This window comes from Mycetomoellerius zeteki, unplaced genomic scaffold, assembly GCF_001594055.1.
Source record: "Mycetomoellerius zeteki isolate Tzet28-1 unplaced genomic scaffold, Tzet1.0 scaffold20, whole genome shotgun sequence".
Taxonomy (NCBI): Eukaryota; Metazoa; Arthropoda; class Insecta; order Hymenoptera; family Formicidae; genus Mycetomoellerius; species Mycetomoellerius zeteki.
In genome coordinates this window covers 2,513,078-2,529,129 of record NW_017256957.1, presented here as the reverse complement: position 1 = coordinate 2,529,129, position 16,052 = coordinate 2,513,078, and the positions used below count along the sequence as shown (strand labels likewise).

The following is a 16,052-nucleotide window of genomic DNA, read 5'->3' as shown; positions in this document are numbered from 1 at the left end:
ATTTACATTTTGAAACGCATGAAAGTTAAAAATAACAAAATGTTATTTAATTCAAGGGTTACACCATTGTTCCTTTGATACCTATCAGTGTAGATTTGCAGTGCATATCTATTTATACATGTAATTGATTATAACGTCATAAGAATTCGTATAAATGCGGTTAGATTGTTAGACCATAGATTTCACACATATGAACTGGCAATACAAACAAGACTGTGTCTGTATTTCTCTTTTCAGAAGAATCCGGAAATAGGTACACTGAGAGAAAAACGTCGAAGTATTGTGAAGCAAATGTTACTACGAAATTTGATTGTGATAACGAAATATATATTTCTGTGAAATATATCTTATTTCTGTGAAATATATCTCATTAATTGCAAAAAAATAAAATAGATGGCTTATTTGCTAGGAATAAAATTTTATTTCGCCCGTATTTAAATAAATATTTATTTTAGTGAAATAAATGTATTTCTCACAAATATATTTTTAGACATCTTTTTCTCAGTGTATGTTTCGCGCATGCGTGACATATACTATACATTGAACATGTTTTGCCAAGGTTATCTCTTCCTACAATTTTACAAAGTTTTATTTTATGTACTTTTTTTAATTACCTGTATTTTATGTTTAAAAAAAATTTATTTCGTGTTTTATTAACAGGGACAGAGACTTTTGACTTTTCTGGGTGTGGAATATCTCATCCAAACGAGGGGAGAGGGATGATTTCAAAATAACACGAATATTTTATTTCTTTTGTTGTATGTGCAAGATATATTTCTACATATACATCCCAGCTAGATACTGTTTTTTGTCAACAAATTTTTTTAAAATTTGTCACAAATTAACATTTTTTTTTAAATACTCCGAATTCTGGATATGGAATTCAACACCTACAGGAACTCTGAGTGTGGAAAGCTCCATACCTTCCATAAGGAAGTCTCCGTCTATTTTTGTTACAATACAGAGTAACTATTAGAATTGTGTTGTAAGTAAACTGTAATATTTTTCTTCCTCCGTTTCGATGACCGTTTTTCTGATTAGTACCAGGATTTGAGACTCGTTAATTTCATTTGAACCGTTGTACAAGCCAGTTTATGAATATCAGCATGAACACATTAACCGCCGAAAGAAAGACGTTCAAAATTTAAAAAAATGAAAAAGTTAAAAATATTATTAATGTAGGTGAATAGAGGTAACTTTATTATAAAATTTTTGTACAAAATATCTTTTAATATTTTGAATTATTTTGGAAATATAACAAAAACAATTAAAAACGTTACCCGTAAAAAAATGATTTTATCCCGTTTTTTCATACTAATATTTTCTAAATTCATTAATTTACGTAACATATATGTGTATACAAAATTTCATACAATTTGAAACTTCGCAAGGTATCCTTTGTGTGTTCCTTTGGTTGATTCATATTTATTGCGGAATCTCTGATACGCTTCTGTATAGTTTTTGCCTCCTATACTGTAGAAGTACTCAATGAGAAACACTTTCCCTTCGATGATTAATACGTTCATGCCGATACTTGTAAACTTTATATAATATCTCAAATAAAATTGAGTCTCAAATACCTGACCCTAATCAAACAAACGATTGTCAAAAACGAAGGAAGAAATAATATAGTGGTTTATTTTCAATACAATCCTAATGGTCACCTTATACAATATATTATTTTTAATTCTGATGTAATTTTAATGTGCCATATGCTTAATTGATACGCGCAACATATTATACATTTCCAGATACTTTGAAAAAGAGAAATAGTTGAAAGGTATGTTTCTCTCTCTAATAGTAGAAATACTATAGTAATTGCCAGTCCATATCTATGATCTAAAGTCTATGGTTAGATGAAATATCAATGGATTTCAATTCTCTTGATTAACCGTCAAAGGGATTCGCCTTGTTGCTGTGTTGTCTATATTTCATGATCAGGAATAACGTGACGCTTATCCCATAATAATTATGTAATATTGCTCGATTTATTTTTATTTACGTATCTATGTGAATATTACAGTGCATTAATTAAACATAGAAATATTAATATTCTTAATACGATTAATTCAATGCTGGCTTTATTTGCTTCACAAACTGATTAATTCCCAATTTCGAAACATAATGTAATCACTATTTAATAATATCAAAATTTCTTTTATTTTTATATTTTTTATATAGTTTTAAGAGTTGTGTTAATATTTGCAATTAACATTTATTTTAACTTAATTATTTATCGATAACAGTGATAATGAAATAAATGTTCAAGGTATACTTTACACTTTACTAAATTTTTTATTAAGTAGAATATAATTTCAAAAATAATTTAAACAGTAAAATTTGTAAAATAATTATTTAAATAATAATAATAATACCCCCCCCCATATTTCAATTGTAAAATATTAAATGACGAATTTTAATGTTAATTATTGTATGAACTATATAAAGAAAATAATTCAAGGCTTTTATTCGAAAGTTAATAGTAGAGAAATTTTGCACTGTAAGATTTATGAATTAATTCATTAATGTTGCCGGATTTCTTGTTGCAACTCACGCCGAATAAGAAAACTACAGATACAGCCGTCGTTTCCAAAGGCAACGATACTTTGAAAAGGGCAACGACAAAAACTACAGTCAGTTGAGCGATACGACTTAGCGAAACGACGATGCGGACGTAAGGATGGCGAGCAGGGGTTGTAATGGAATATGTTTTGCTACTAGAGAGAAGAAAGAGAGTTCGCTCTGGAAATATCTGTGCTCTTAATGTCCAGAACACATAGCGGTCTTTTGTTTTTACAGAAAATATATCAGATTGTATGAACTTCTAAAGGAAAAGCTATGGCGGAATATAACGATAACTGTAACAATGAGAATAATAATAATAATAATAATGATGGCACGAAACCGAATAAGAAAGATAAAGGCTCGTGTTATCCGGATAATCATATCCTTTGTGAATAAATAAAAGAAATGCCAGCAGCATGCGCGGCATGCGCGCGGCTCGCGTTTGCTGTAAACACGTATTGTGCTTTTTATAATTAAGTTGCATCAACCTTACATTTATAATCATATTAAGACTTCAGACAAATAGTAAGAATAAACTTTATTATTTAAAATGAAGGTGAAGCATTTGAGAAGGATGTACATAAAACGTTGTAAAATTTTACGGTCTTGATCGTTGCGAGTGAAAAGTATATCAGAAGCCTGTGGTATAAAGAGGCTCAGCGTGACAGATATATTCCCTCGGCCGTTAACTCTGACCATAAGGATGTTTTGAGAGGAAACACCTCCAATCGGTTTCTTTAATCCCGGCTATATATTACTTCCGTCAGGTTGGTGGAACCAAAGTGGATTGCAAGTATCTTGACGTACTTTCCCCTCAGTCCATTTATAATTGTAATCGGAGATCGGGGGAAAAAACTCCTGCATCTTAAATTCTTAATGAACGTTTGAATGCTATCCATTCGTTATGTTCATCAAATATTGATCAATCGGTATGTTATTTATATACGAATCACGATAATGTTCACAACTAGAACGCTATCGACTTATTCTTCAACTGGTCTACGGGGATCATTCGATACGCTTGCAATTTCAAGCTTGGCTGATATAATATGCATGCATCAGAAAATATCAAGATACGAAAAAGATATACACGATATCGCAATCGATGAAAATTTAATATGTATGATTGCTACGAACGGAAAGTTATTTAGATAGGATTTATTAATATTTTGCCGTACACACAGAAAATATATGTATTCTACTTTTCTTGCCAAGAACTGACATCCGGCTCGACGTGCTTCTCATCCAAATCGAAATATTTCAACTCGAATTGTTTCTCATCTATAATAAAATATATCCGAAATGAAAATGTTAGCGTAATAATTTCTAGTTTTTGCGCAAAATTGAATTACAATTTCATTTGTTTTTTTTTTCGTGGAATTCACAAAATAATTCGTGGAAAGATTCAGTGAACCTCTTTCGAAACGTTTCGCAGAACGAAAATTTTTTTAAATACAAAATTAACGGCTGCACGCTGAATTCTTTTTGGTGTTGCCAGCGTATTTTACTATGAATGCGTTTTCAGATCTTTTCTTAAGAACCGTAATGTTCGTTGCATATATATACCGCATATATAGATGGTATATGTTGTATATAATGCTGATGGAAGTAAATAACGGCGGTGAGGGAAGTGCGAAGACGGAGAACGTAATGCAATCTTACCTCATTCGTCCCCGTTTAACTATACTCTCATTTAGATAAGCTCGATATTTAGACGTACAAAAACTTGCGCAGCTAATCTTGGCGCTTCTTATCTCGAGAGTTCACACGGAGGCTGCAGAATAGTCGCTTCATAATGGATATTCACCCTTAACATTTTAAATACATCCGCAAATTCATGCTACTCTTCACTATGCTTAAGATAGGCAACTATGGCTAAGATAACCAATTTTATATGTTGAAACATACCTAGATACACAGGTACAATTACCTACATTGAGATCTTTCCGTATCTAGGTAGTACTAGGTAGGTACGGGATGCAATTTCCACTAAAGTACTTAAGTACCTAGATACTTCAAAAGGTAAATTAAGTTTAATTGCTAAAGATACCTAATTACCCAAATATTTCCAAAAAAGTATCTAAGTTTAGATACTTTAACAGAAATTATATACCGTACCTAGTATTATCTAAATATAGAAAGATCTCAATTTAAGTATTTGTATTTGTAGATCTAAGTATGTTCTAACATTTCATATATATATAATCGTTATGTGCTATCAATATTAGCAATATTACATATTCGACTAATCACTATCAAATGAGTATCTTGACTTTAATCATGATGTATTGAAATAGTTGATATAACGATTTCAATAATGATATCATCAATAAATGTGTACTAAGATTACGATATGTGTGTGTTTTATGTCTGTGTATGTAATATGTCTAAAGCGACTCCTAGTTAATTTTACTGCACAATATTATTAATCGTCTGGAAGCTATATATTGAGCTCCAGATTGTTTTGAATTGTTTAAGAGGATCCTAAAGTCGTCTGTGTTTCATCGATCGAACGCAATCATTTTTATACCATTTTTCCGTATAATGTATTACTTTTACAAATGTGAAAAAATCCTCCAGAATTAAAGTATAAATAATAACACAGTCCGGATTGCATATAATTTCATATGAAAAAAATTGGAAAATTGCAGTCTTATAATCGATTTCTGACATCGATTTGTAACAACATATACTGCATATAAAAGTTTTATATTTCTTATGTATAAAACATGCTTTACTCGGATTAGGGATTACATAAAAAAATAATATTGTAATTTTTCAGAAATGAGAGAATCTAACAGCTTTAATATAATAGAAAAGATTGCGTGAAAATTATGTGTACGTACGACATTGATGTAATACGTAACAATCTGTCGATATTTCGTAAATGTTATTTATTGTTCGTATTCGTATGTGTTATAAAGTCTATGTGCATAGGTCAGTACAACAACAATGCTGTCAAAACTCGGTCTTCAATTTAGGATTTCATTAAATGGGGCATCAATAATATTGTACAAAATGTTGAGCGTCTAGGAGCCGCTTAAAATATGTGACAAAAGAGTTGATTTGATAACTTACCACGTCGATGATTTGCTGTAGAGTGATGCCAAACCTCACCTCCAGTGGTTCGCTCTCATTCGCGACCGGTCGCTCCAAGGTGTTGTAATTTGCCAGCAGGTGATTCAGTAAGCGTTTCTCGTGGCGCCCGCAAAGGCTTTCTGCGATAAAGAACGAGAAAAATCGAATGTCAGTCAAGCCTCGTATGTTATTCCGAAGGGTGAGCCGTAAATAATCGCGACCCTTGTCAAAGCGTATTTACGAACAGATACGAGAGAAAAGATTCTCACTTCGTCGACAACAGTCTTTTACTGTCGCAAAAGGTATGATAGAAGGCAATTTAATTATTTCTGTTACGTGAGCAGAATAAACAATTCCGAGAACGTTTTCCTAGTCGCTGCTTTTTTGTTCTCAAATACTAATTCGCGTCAAAAAGCAATTATTTACGCAGATTTTAATACTGATAAAAGCTACATGAAGTTTTTCTCTCATCGGTTTCAACAAACATATTACAGAATCGCAATCAATAATTGATAACATTCTACATATTAAATTTAATTCGGATTAAATACAATCGGATTAAAATACAAATCTATTTTAACTATATATAGAATTATATCATTCTCTTTTCAGATATAAATTCCTTAACAAATTATTATATATTTTCTTGTTAAATATAAAAACTTACTACGCTAAATAATTAAGATGTAATTAAATATAAAAGAGACTTATATATAATTAAAATTGTCGAAGAGAAATTCATAAATAAAAATCAAAGATTGCAGCATTACATATCACTTTTCGAGTAAAATATTTTACTTGTTGAAAGTAATTCAATAAATAAATCAACCTATAATTTGTTCTTAAACTTGTAAATATTAATGTCTCGCTAGTGATCTTCAGTTCTAATGCACTGGGGTGGACGAATTAATGCACGTCGACGATTATAAAGTTCGCTAGTTTCCAACTTGCACGAGCATCGATGGAGAGCTCCGAATCCGTCAGAGACCGAGCTTTGGTCTACTTTCCCGTTCAATTCCGGTCTATCCGCGGCCAAACGACAGCGCGAGCAAACTACTTTAATCCTTCGACAAACACGGCGCGAATGCATTCCGTTTCCGGCCAGGATCTGGGCCAGATTGTACTCGAGCACGTGCCGCTGCGGGATCAAGTTTGGGCTCCAGCGCGGTGTGTGCCGACGCCACAGAATACGAGATGCAACAGGACTGCGTCCACCGGGAGAATAATGGTCGTCGGCCCCGCGGCTGAATTCGGCGCACGTGCGCCCATTCAAGACAAGGGCAAGTATCGTGAGGTCGCGATAAATATACTGTGCGCCGTGAAACGTTTACTGTCGCGCAAAACACGGTCTATCGCCTGATTCAAATATTTCGTGATTGCATTCCGACTTCCCCTCCTTGCTTCGTCTTCCCTTTAGTTATATTAATATTCCGAGTTCAAGCGGGGTACCTCAGAAGGTTTGAACTTCATCACAGAATTCATCGCTTCATCATGTTACGAATTCTGTTGGTCGATAATCACGTACCTATACTTTGTGCAACTCGATTCGCCTGAAACTCGGGGTCGTTCAGATTGACAAGGGAACATTATAAGCATAATACAATACGGTATATTCTGTTTGCATAGAATTAATGTCTCACGTGTAATGATTAATTTGATATTGAAACGGTTACTTCGCATACAATTGAAATGTTTCTTTACAATAAAGTGCACTGAGCAAGCAACATACTACATTTTTAATAAATGTAGATTTGTTAGAGTACGAATTCATATCAAAAGTCTGATTTCTGTTTGAGACTTCTTTCCCTTAAAGTAAATCTATTTTGTTCCTCAAATATAAATAAATATCGAAGAGAAGATATTGTCAACAGTCGACCAAATTCTATGACTTGGAAAAATCGTAGATGAGACCAAGGCTCTTTGGAATATACAGAGAGAATTTTCTCCATACACAATTTCGGTATTACACTTTTTAAATTAATTATGATTAAAATGTACTAAAATGATAGAGAGAACCATTCTCTACGTTTTCATGTCAGGAACGTTCTATGTATATACTATATAGAATATGTTCTATATACTGCATAGTTTTTTTGTAGTAAGTGAAATACGAACATGCTACATTGTAGCTAACTTGCTCCCATAGTGGAACAAACATATCACAATGTAAGTTGTCTACACGATAATTTCACATTAAACTAATAAAATCATAATAAAAATAAGAAACAGATCCCAGATATGTACTTCTTGGTAAAAATTATATCTTTAAAGTTACTTTGTAATGATTAAATAGCACAATGTAACAGAAAAATAAATATAAACTATTTCCTTGTAGTTGTACCTTATTACTAATATAGAAATATTAAATACAAATTATATAGAAATATTAAATGTAATTAAATAATAGAAGTATTAAATATAAATTTTGTCAGAGTTAAGTTGTAACTAAATATATGAGTTAATGTATTCCCTCTATATACATTTACGTCTGATTTCAATCATTTTATGATAATAAGTTACTGTTCTTTTCATTTTTACTCAAAATACATGTCGCATGGTAACAGAAACTTTTCTTTTAACTAATTTGTCACGTAGATTTAGGACCATAGTATACAAAAGACTTAAGCAGTAAAACATAAGCAGTAAGTAAATTGATTAATCACAGACTGTAAGGCTATAACGTAAGCAATAGCAAATCCAACATGTTGATTTTCTTACTGCTTACTTTTTACTGTTTACATTTTTGTGTGTGCCGTGACCTCTACTCTTTCAAGCTGAAGAACAATAACATGAAATTATTTGAAAATTTACTTGCCTCTTTTTGAATCAGATTTTTTCTTTTTTTTATTGCAATACTTGTTTGATTTAAATGAATCTTAGGGAAAAGTACATGTCATAAAAGAGATACTTTGCGATAACTTTTCCATTGCTTTTTTCGTCATAAATACATAAACGGAATGTTAATTTATTTCTTGTACCAACAAGCCTTAATCTTCCGTATATCTTTTCGATATAGAAATTGAGATAATCTCTAATGCATCTATTTCAATTAGAACGATATCCGCATTATTCAAACATGTGTAATTACTTACGCATACTCTCTCCCTCTTGTATCTATAGGTTAATTATTTTCAAACCAGCCTTTCATGGAGCATTTCTGGATTACAAAAATGAAATTAATTCAATCGTTCATCAGATTAGTCAAATGTATTACGCACATATCGATCGGGCGTTAATTTCTAGTTTATACACTACGGGAATTCGCGTGGCGTTGATTAATCACCTTTGTAACGCCCAACGTAGAACGCATGCCGCACATTTGACTACGTGTGCTGTGTAAACATACCGAATTATTAGGACTGCAATTAATTATGCGGTAAAAAGTAATTTATTGTCGCATTCCCAGTGGCCAAGTCCAATGAATGATTTATCGAACATTCGTTTGGAGTACAGAAAAATTAACAAAAAAACGCCGTTTAATTAGCCGCTTTGATGGTAACGAGCGCAAATTCGTAATCAAAAAACGCCATCGCGTAGAATTTGAAAAAAAAAGTCGACAATGCGTTATCGGCCAATTTTCGCTTCGAAAGGCAGCGCGTCGTATCAGGAATATTAATGAATTGAAAAAATCGATAGTACCGCTAAAGGATAAGCGTGAATCCCTTTTAGCGATCCTTCGTACGGAAGTAATATGGTTCGAGACTTGTCTTGAACTTCTTGAATGAGCAACGGCGAAACGGAGCAGCAATAAGCAACTTCGCCGAATCGTGCAACCATTTAGCCGAGTGTTGAAAGACGGTGGCAGTAATTAATGAGGCATACGTAAAACCGGAGGGGAACTTAGGGAAAACTAAGTAGGCACGTGCATTGTAACTCCCGTGTACCAAGAGAACTTGTATTAAGTAATGAATCTCCTAAGGAAAAAGAAGCAACTGCACTAGAACTGTAGAGAATATCTTCTAATTATTACACACAAATTATGTATTTGCTCTAATAGATAAAAGATAAGTAATTTAGATATCATCATTGAAGTCTAATAAAAGAACTATATATATTTCGAAAAAAGAATTTTTAAATCTAGTCAAAAACCATGTTAAAAAATTATTAATCCAGCCAACTGAAAACAGTGTAGTGATGAATTAATCTTTTTTTTACTTATTTCGTTATGCTTAGAAGAGATATCACACGGAGGGAATTTTTTCTTAGAGTTTACTCTGATAATATGATAGTGGGACAGTATTGTATTTTGAAGAATTTTAATGTAAATCTCTCATTCATTAATAAAACTACAATAAAGTATAAAAGTATAAGTTTGATTAATTTTACTGAAAGGTGCATGATAAAAATCTTTAAAATATTGTATCACAACTACCATATTTTCAGGGTAAATTTTAAAAGAAAATTCTCTCCGTGCAGTTACATCAATATAATAAATAATAAATGTGCTTTGCTTGAAATGCTGCATGTGCTATTTCATTTATTGTCATACTTTGTCTCCACATACAAGTTTATACAGTATCTTTTAGCCTTCTATGTTATTTTAACTGCCTAACGTAACATTCACATTTACCCCTGCATCGTTCACCATTTCCATAACTTAAGTCGCATATATCTCAGGTGTGCTGCGTAACGAGTATAACTCTCGCCATTTTGAACGATAGTTTCCACAACTTTCCAACGCATTTTCTCGTTACTTCCGATAAAGCTTTATAATTCATTACAGTTCATTCGGTGGGCATTAAGCGCTTTTATCATACGAATTAAACTGTTACAACGCAACGGTCAAATTGTTAACCAATGAGAAACAAGCACATGTTGAGAGCAGCCAGAGAGCATGAGGTGAAATTATGAATTCTATAAACAGGATTATCTAATGCTAATAATTCCTGAAAATCAACATTAATCTGGGAAAAGGCATAGGAAATACACTTCGCAAACGCCATGAATAGAATCAATCTCGGTACACCGTCATTCCATTTCCGAAACTAGCAAAGCGGATTAACGAAGAGTTTCTCAACAAGAAGTAAATGTAAAAATTATAAATTAAATGAGATAAAATATATAATCGTTACTTTATGGATAATATTTTTCTAAATTTACGTGTAAATTAAGTTGGAGTGTTTCATCTTTTTCTATCACATGAGGATAAATAAACTCATAATTCACGCACATATGGCTTTATACTGATCTTTGCTTTGATCTAAATAGACTTTGTATTTTAATCAGTAACCTGGTTTCTAATCTTATTATTACAAATCAGTAGAATTTATACACAAATCAAATAAAATAAATTTAACATAAATAAGAAAAAAGAATTTTACTAAAAGCACAGAATAAAATACAATTAATACAAAGTAAAATACAATTATTTTGATTGCTTAGCAGTTAGTATATCTTTTTTAAACTAAAGAAAGAAGAGAGAGAAAAGAAAAGAAGAAAATAAAAAAAGAATGAAGATAATAATGTAACTTTATAGAGAAGTTTGTCACTATTGTTGATTTAAATATTTAAAAATATTACCTTTAAATGTCGAGTTTAAGAAAGTATTTAAAACTACTCAGTTTATTTAAAACAACAGTTTAAATCGTTGTAAAGAAGAGTTTCGAATGTATCATGAATATGCTGGAAAAACTACAAAAGTATATAGTATCGCCAATGAAACTTCCTTCGAGCGAGATTATTTTTATTTCAAAATATTTAAGAAATGAGAAATTCTAGACAAAAGCAGCAAGTATGACATTTGTGACTTTTTGACAGACCTGAGAAAAGCTATGACGTATCATTATTTGACGGAGGATGGGCCTTTTAATGGCACTTCACAAAGGGTTTACAAAAGAACCGCAGCAGCTGTCTATACGACAGTCTACGTCGATTTAGATTAATGAGACTGACAATGAGTTTGAGGAAGGAATTTGGAAGGAAACAAAAGCACAGTATAGAGAGGGATTGAAGTATAGCCCGTAGACTGTGATATAATGACCGGTAAAACCTAATTTAGTCAAAATACGTGTCGAAATACGCACCGACATGAATGAGCAGTTGGATATTCTTTTCGCTGACGACGACGTCACTACCATTATCGACGAAGTATACGAGCTTTGCAGGAAGTATCGCCATGGATGGCAGTCTTTGTAAGAGCAGATCATGTGCCTATCCACGCGTGTATATGCTTGACACGTGCGCAGGGCTGCGATATTTTCTGTCCTACGTCACTGCTGACGACATGCGACACTATAAAAATACCGATCGTAATAAAGAATGGACAACGATTGTTACGGTGTCCAGTACACTAGGAAATGCAAGTATCCGAGAACGATCAATGAAGTAAATGGAAGCAAGTTTAGTATCGGAAATAAATTTTTCAAAACGTCCCAAAAATTGTTTAAGTTTAAAGTATTTCTGTCTCTCTCATTTTCAACTAAATTATTTTATACTCATTACACTATCTTATACTAATCGAGAAAGATGTTTATTTTTTTATTTTTGATGAATATAAGATATGCAATTAATATATTATGTAATTATATTACTAACATGTAATCAATAATTTTAGATATATATACTGAATTGGTGTTTTAACATAATTGAAAATAATCCGATGGATATTTTAATGCAAGAATGTCTAATATTATTGAGAAGTCTCGTAGGGAAAAATTAAAAAATCAGTGCAAGTACTCTAGAAATTTATAGTTTTATTATTATTATCACGCTCGCCGAGATTCTTTATAATCCTCACTCATCCTTTTGTTTGCCGCGGTTCAACCTCGAAGGGAGCAACTTTCAATAAACTTATATACCGGATAAATAGGATTACTTTTATAGAACGGCGTCAGGGGCGGTTTTTACAGCCCCAACGTCATCCTCATCGTCTCGACCGGTTAAGTCTTCCAGGCACCGACAGAATCCACGCTATGAATGGCAGCCCTCTTGAATACCGGCGTGAATTCGCCCACCCGAGTATTCACGCGTGGGCATCATCGCGCGCACACCTCAGCCTTTATGCATATAGTAATATATATATCTTCTCGCGGAAGCCCACCTAACTGTGGGTCACGTGTGGACGACAGCTCGATTAACTCTCTCAATCCTGAGCTTTTCGACACGTCCCTCATATTAAACGGGATAGTTCAGGCCTCACAAAGATTTTCATGCTAGTGACAGTCTATTCTCCGCGATTGTGCGCATCGACGTATATGAGAATCAGACACAAACATGTTGATTTCAATATTTAATAGTTACCATCTCTTCGCTTACGTAAAGATAGATTTCGCGTTGGGAGAATCTTGTTGAAATCAATCAACGGAATTTATAACATGTCGGTAACTGAGTTCATATCAATCTTAAAATAAGCAGTTTTAAATCCAATTTCATGCGCTTGAGGCTAACTTAAAGTGAAAGTATCAATTGCTGCGCTTGCATTTCAAAGATGCACGAGTCACATTTCAAAGTATTATCAAAAATATAAAAATTTCATAAAAATATAAAACTAATTAATTAGTTTTTTTTAGATTGTTTCATTATTATGTTTAAGTGTCTGTGTAAAATTTGAGCACGATTCTTTTATTGATTCAAAAGTTTAGTTTTTGTTTGCCTAGAGTCTTACGTAAAATCGCGTTTTGTACCACTATTTTGCGAATTTGACGAGAAAGTAACATTACGAATTAAATCAATTTTTTATGTATATTAATTAAAATTTTAATGAATATTTGTGCAAAAGTTATTTTACCTAAAACTGCAGCAAAATATGGTTTATTGTACCGCACAAGCCATTATAAGGCAAATTGTTTGTTGTTTTTTGCGGTTAGTTTTAGGGCATATTCATGACCAAAATTTTTCAGCTGATATTAGCGTTTTTAGTTGATTTTTGATTGATTTTTAACTAAATAATATTGTACAGTAGAAACAGCTTTAAATCCGCCACGGATAATGGACAAAATAAAATTGTTTTTATGACAGAATTTCTATATCAGAAACTAGTTGAATGATACGTTTAAAGATTTAATGGCTTTCGCTACACAGTCGCATTGCGATCACGCGTATGCCTGTCTTTATTGTCGCTTACGAGGTAGATCAACATGTTGCGATACGCGAAGCAGTTTCCATAAAGACAAACATTACTATGTCCATCTGGTACCGTAGCACATGCCCGCGTCGCGACATATTCGCGAGATGTGCATTTGGTAACACGTAGCACGCAGCTGCATTCCCGTGCGATGCAACGATGATTCTCAACTCAATATGGAAACGTAAGTGCCATTGCATGAGCATTACCGTTTACTTGCAAGTTTCGTCGTTGCATTACGCAATTGATGATACTGACATCTGTGAAACAACGATATGATCGACACAATGGTTGCAGTTAAGAATACCAATTACGCGATATCTTGGTCATCATCGATCTTTACGTAATACTCTCTTTTGTTGTAAAGAATTACAAAAATGTCCGTATTAAAAAATATGTCATAAATTAATCTATAAACGCAAAAAATTGAAAGGAGTTAATTAAATTAAAGAATTTTTTAAATATCGCTCGGTATGCTTAGAACTTTCTACAACGCTCGCGGAGATTGTTTTTTTAACGTACCTTGGTACGGCACTCTTTCATAGAGAAGGAATCCTAATAAATAAGCGTCATTTAGTAAATACCAAGACATCCTTTACGTAGTACATATACAAAAGACGAAGTCACGAGGAATAATATTCGCATCTGGCATCGAGCATTTTTATTCCTTTCGAGTGCATTCGTCTCGTAACGTAACGGTAAAGTTAAAGAAACGCTGTTGCTCAACGGCATTTTTCATTTCCGTCGTTACACTGGAAGAAGTCTAAACTAGTCCACACCACTACTGCCATAAAACTGTCTCTGCCAAGCAATACCATTGCTCCCTTTGCCTGCGCGGTAAATTTTTCGAAATGTCAGCGAAGTCTATCAGTCAGTGCTTGCGACCGACGCGACGTACGTGCCTTCTCTTCTAAATTTTTCCTGTTGAATCCTGTCGCAATCCTGAAGGAGGGCACCGAAAATTATTATCACGCTGATGTTAATGTATCGTCCATGCCAGTTCTCTGCTAGACAGGACGTAGGGAGAGAGGAGAGGAAGAGAAAGAGAGAGAGAGAGAGAGAGAGAGAGAGAGAGAGAGAGATATGACTGTATCTGGAAACACAACTTTCTTGACATCGAAACGACGTCTCTCGCATTGCACCTATTAAATTCTGCAAAGCTCCGCATCAGGTGATCGTAGAAAGCAATCACCGCGCCACTGCAAATGCCGCACTGATGCAGCAGACTCGGGCGAATAATATAAGATAATTACAAGAGAACACGTCATAAACAATACAAGATAGAATTCGCTAAAGTTTATAAAAATAAGTGAACTTGAATTATTTTACGATACACTGAGAAAAATATCTGATTAAATTAATTGGAATTCTGTTTGAAAATTAATAATTTTCTGCTTACATCTACTAGAATTCTATCTGAGATAATCGAAAAATTGTGATTGATAAATCAGAATGTATTCTGATTGTCCCTTTTTTCAATCAGATATTTTTTTTAGTGAACACATGTGAATTTACAATTATCTTTAATCTGGAGACACGGTAGTGTCTCGGCGCTAAGCCAAGCGCAGCGACACTACCGTTAAAGTAATAACCAAACGAAGCTTTGTTCCACATTTTTCTCTCACTTTAGTTTTCTAGAATATACATTGAAGACAACGTTAATCGTTTGCGTAGGGCAGCCTATTATTGCCGTAGGATGTACAAAATTTGTATCGAGCAGCATAGCGACGTGCGGCTAACGCGTGGGTGTGCATCAACGGGATGTGTCCGCTGTGAGAAAAGCTCGGCGGAGCGTCCGGGAGAGAAGCTCTGGACCGAGAATCGCACGTGTGTTTGTCTGTGTAGCAGAGAGGCGAGAGAAGGAGAGCAAGAAAGGGATGCCTGACGGCGGACGGAAGGGAGAACGCCGAAGCGGAGGCGAACTGAGGCTCGAAGCTCCATTGATCCACGAATATATACACCGCCTACGACGTAACTTTGATCACGCTGTAAACAGGATACCGCGTAGCGATATTGCCTTCATCTTAAGAAAAGACTTTTCTCGTGTAGACTGATGCGGTATGGTGCAGCGTATTTTTACGCGTTTTACGAAAGAGGTCCTTGATTTCTGCCACCTGCTCGAGTTGCTGTGTTCGATAGTGACAGCGCTGGTTTGAAACGCGAGTGGGGCTGTCGTTTCCGTCGTTTGTCTCGAAAGTGTAACGATACACCAGAATATCCTATTAAACAAAGCTATTCGTTCCTACTCGTGATTTTGTTTAAAGGCCAGAAAAATCAGTATATTAATTCTGTAACTTTTTAAATTATAAATAAAATTATGTTTAATATACAATTTTTAATTTTGATA

At 33.7% G+C, this 16,052-nt stretch overlaps 1 protein-coding gene across 1 annotated transcript in view; it reads right to left on the bottom strand.

Annotated features, from left to right (window-relative positions):
* nAChRalpha6 (nicotinic acetylcholine receptor alpha6) overlaps positions 1–16,052 on the bottom strand; it is a 286,941-nt gene that overhangs the window by 181,468 nt on the left and 89,421 nt on the right. Inside the window, 1 exon segment of the mRNA XM_018447235.1 lies at positions 5,644–5,783. Within this exon segment, the coding sequence (XP_018302737.1) occupies positions 5,644–5,783 (140 nt within the window).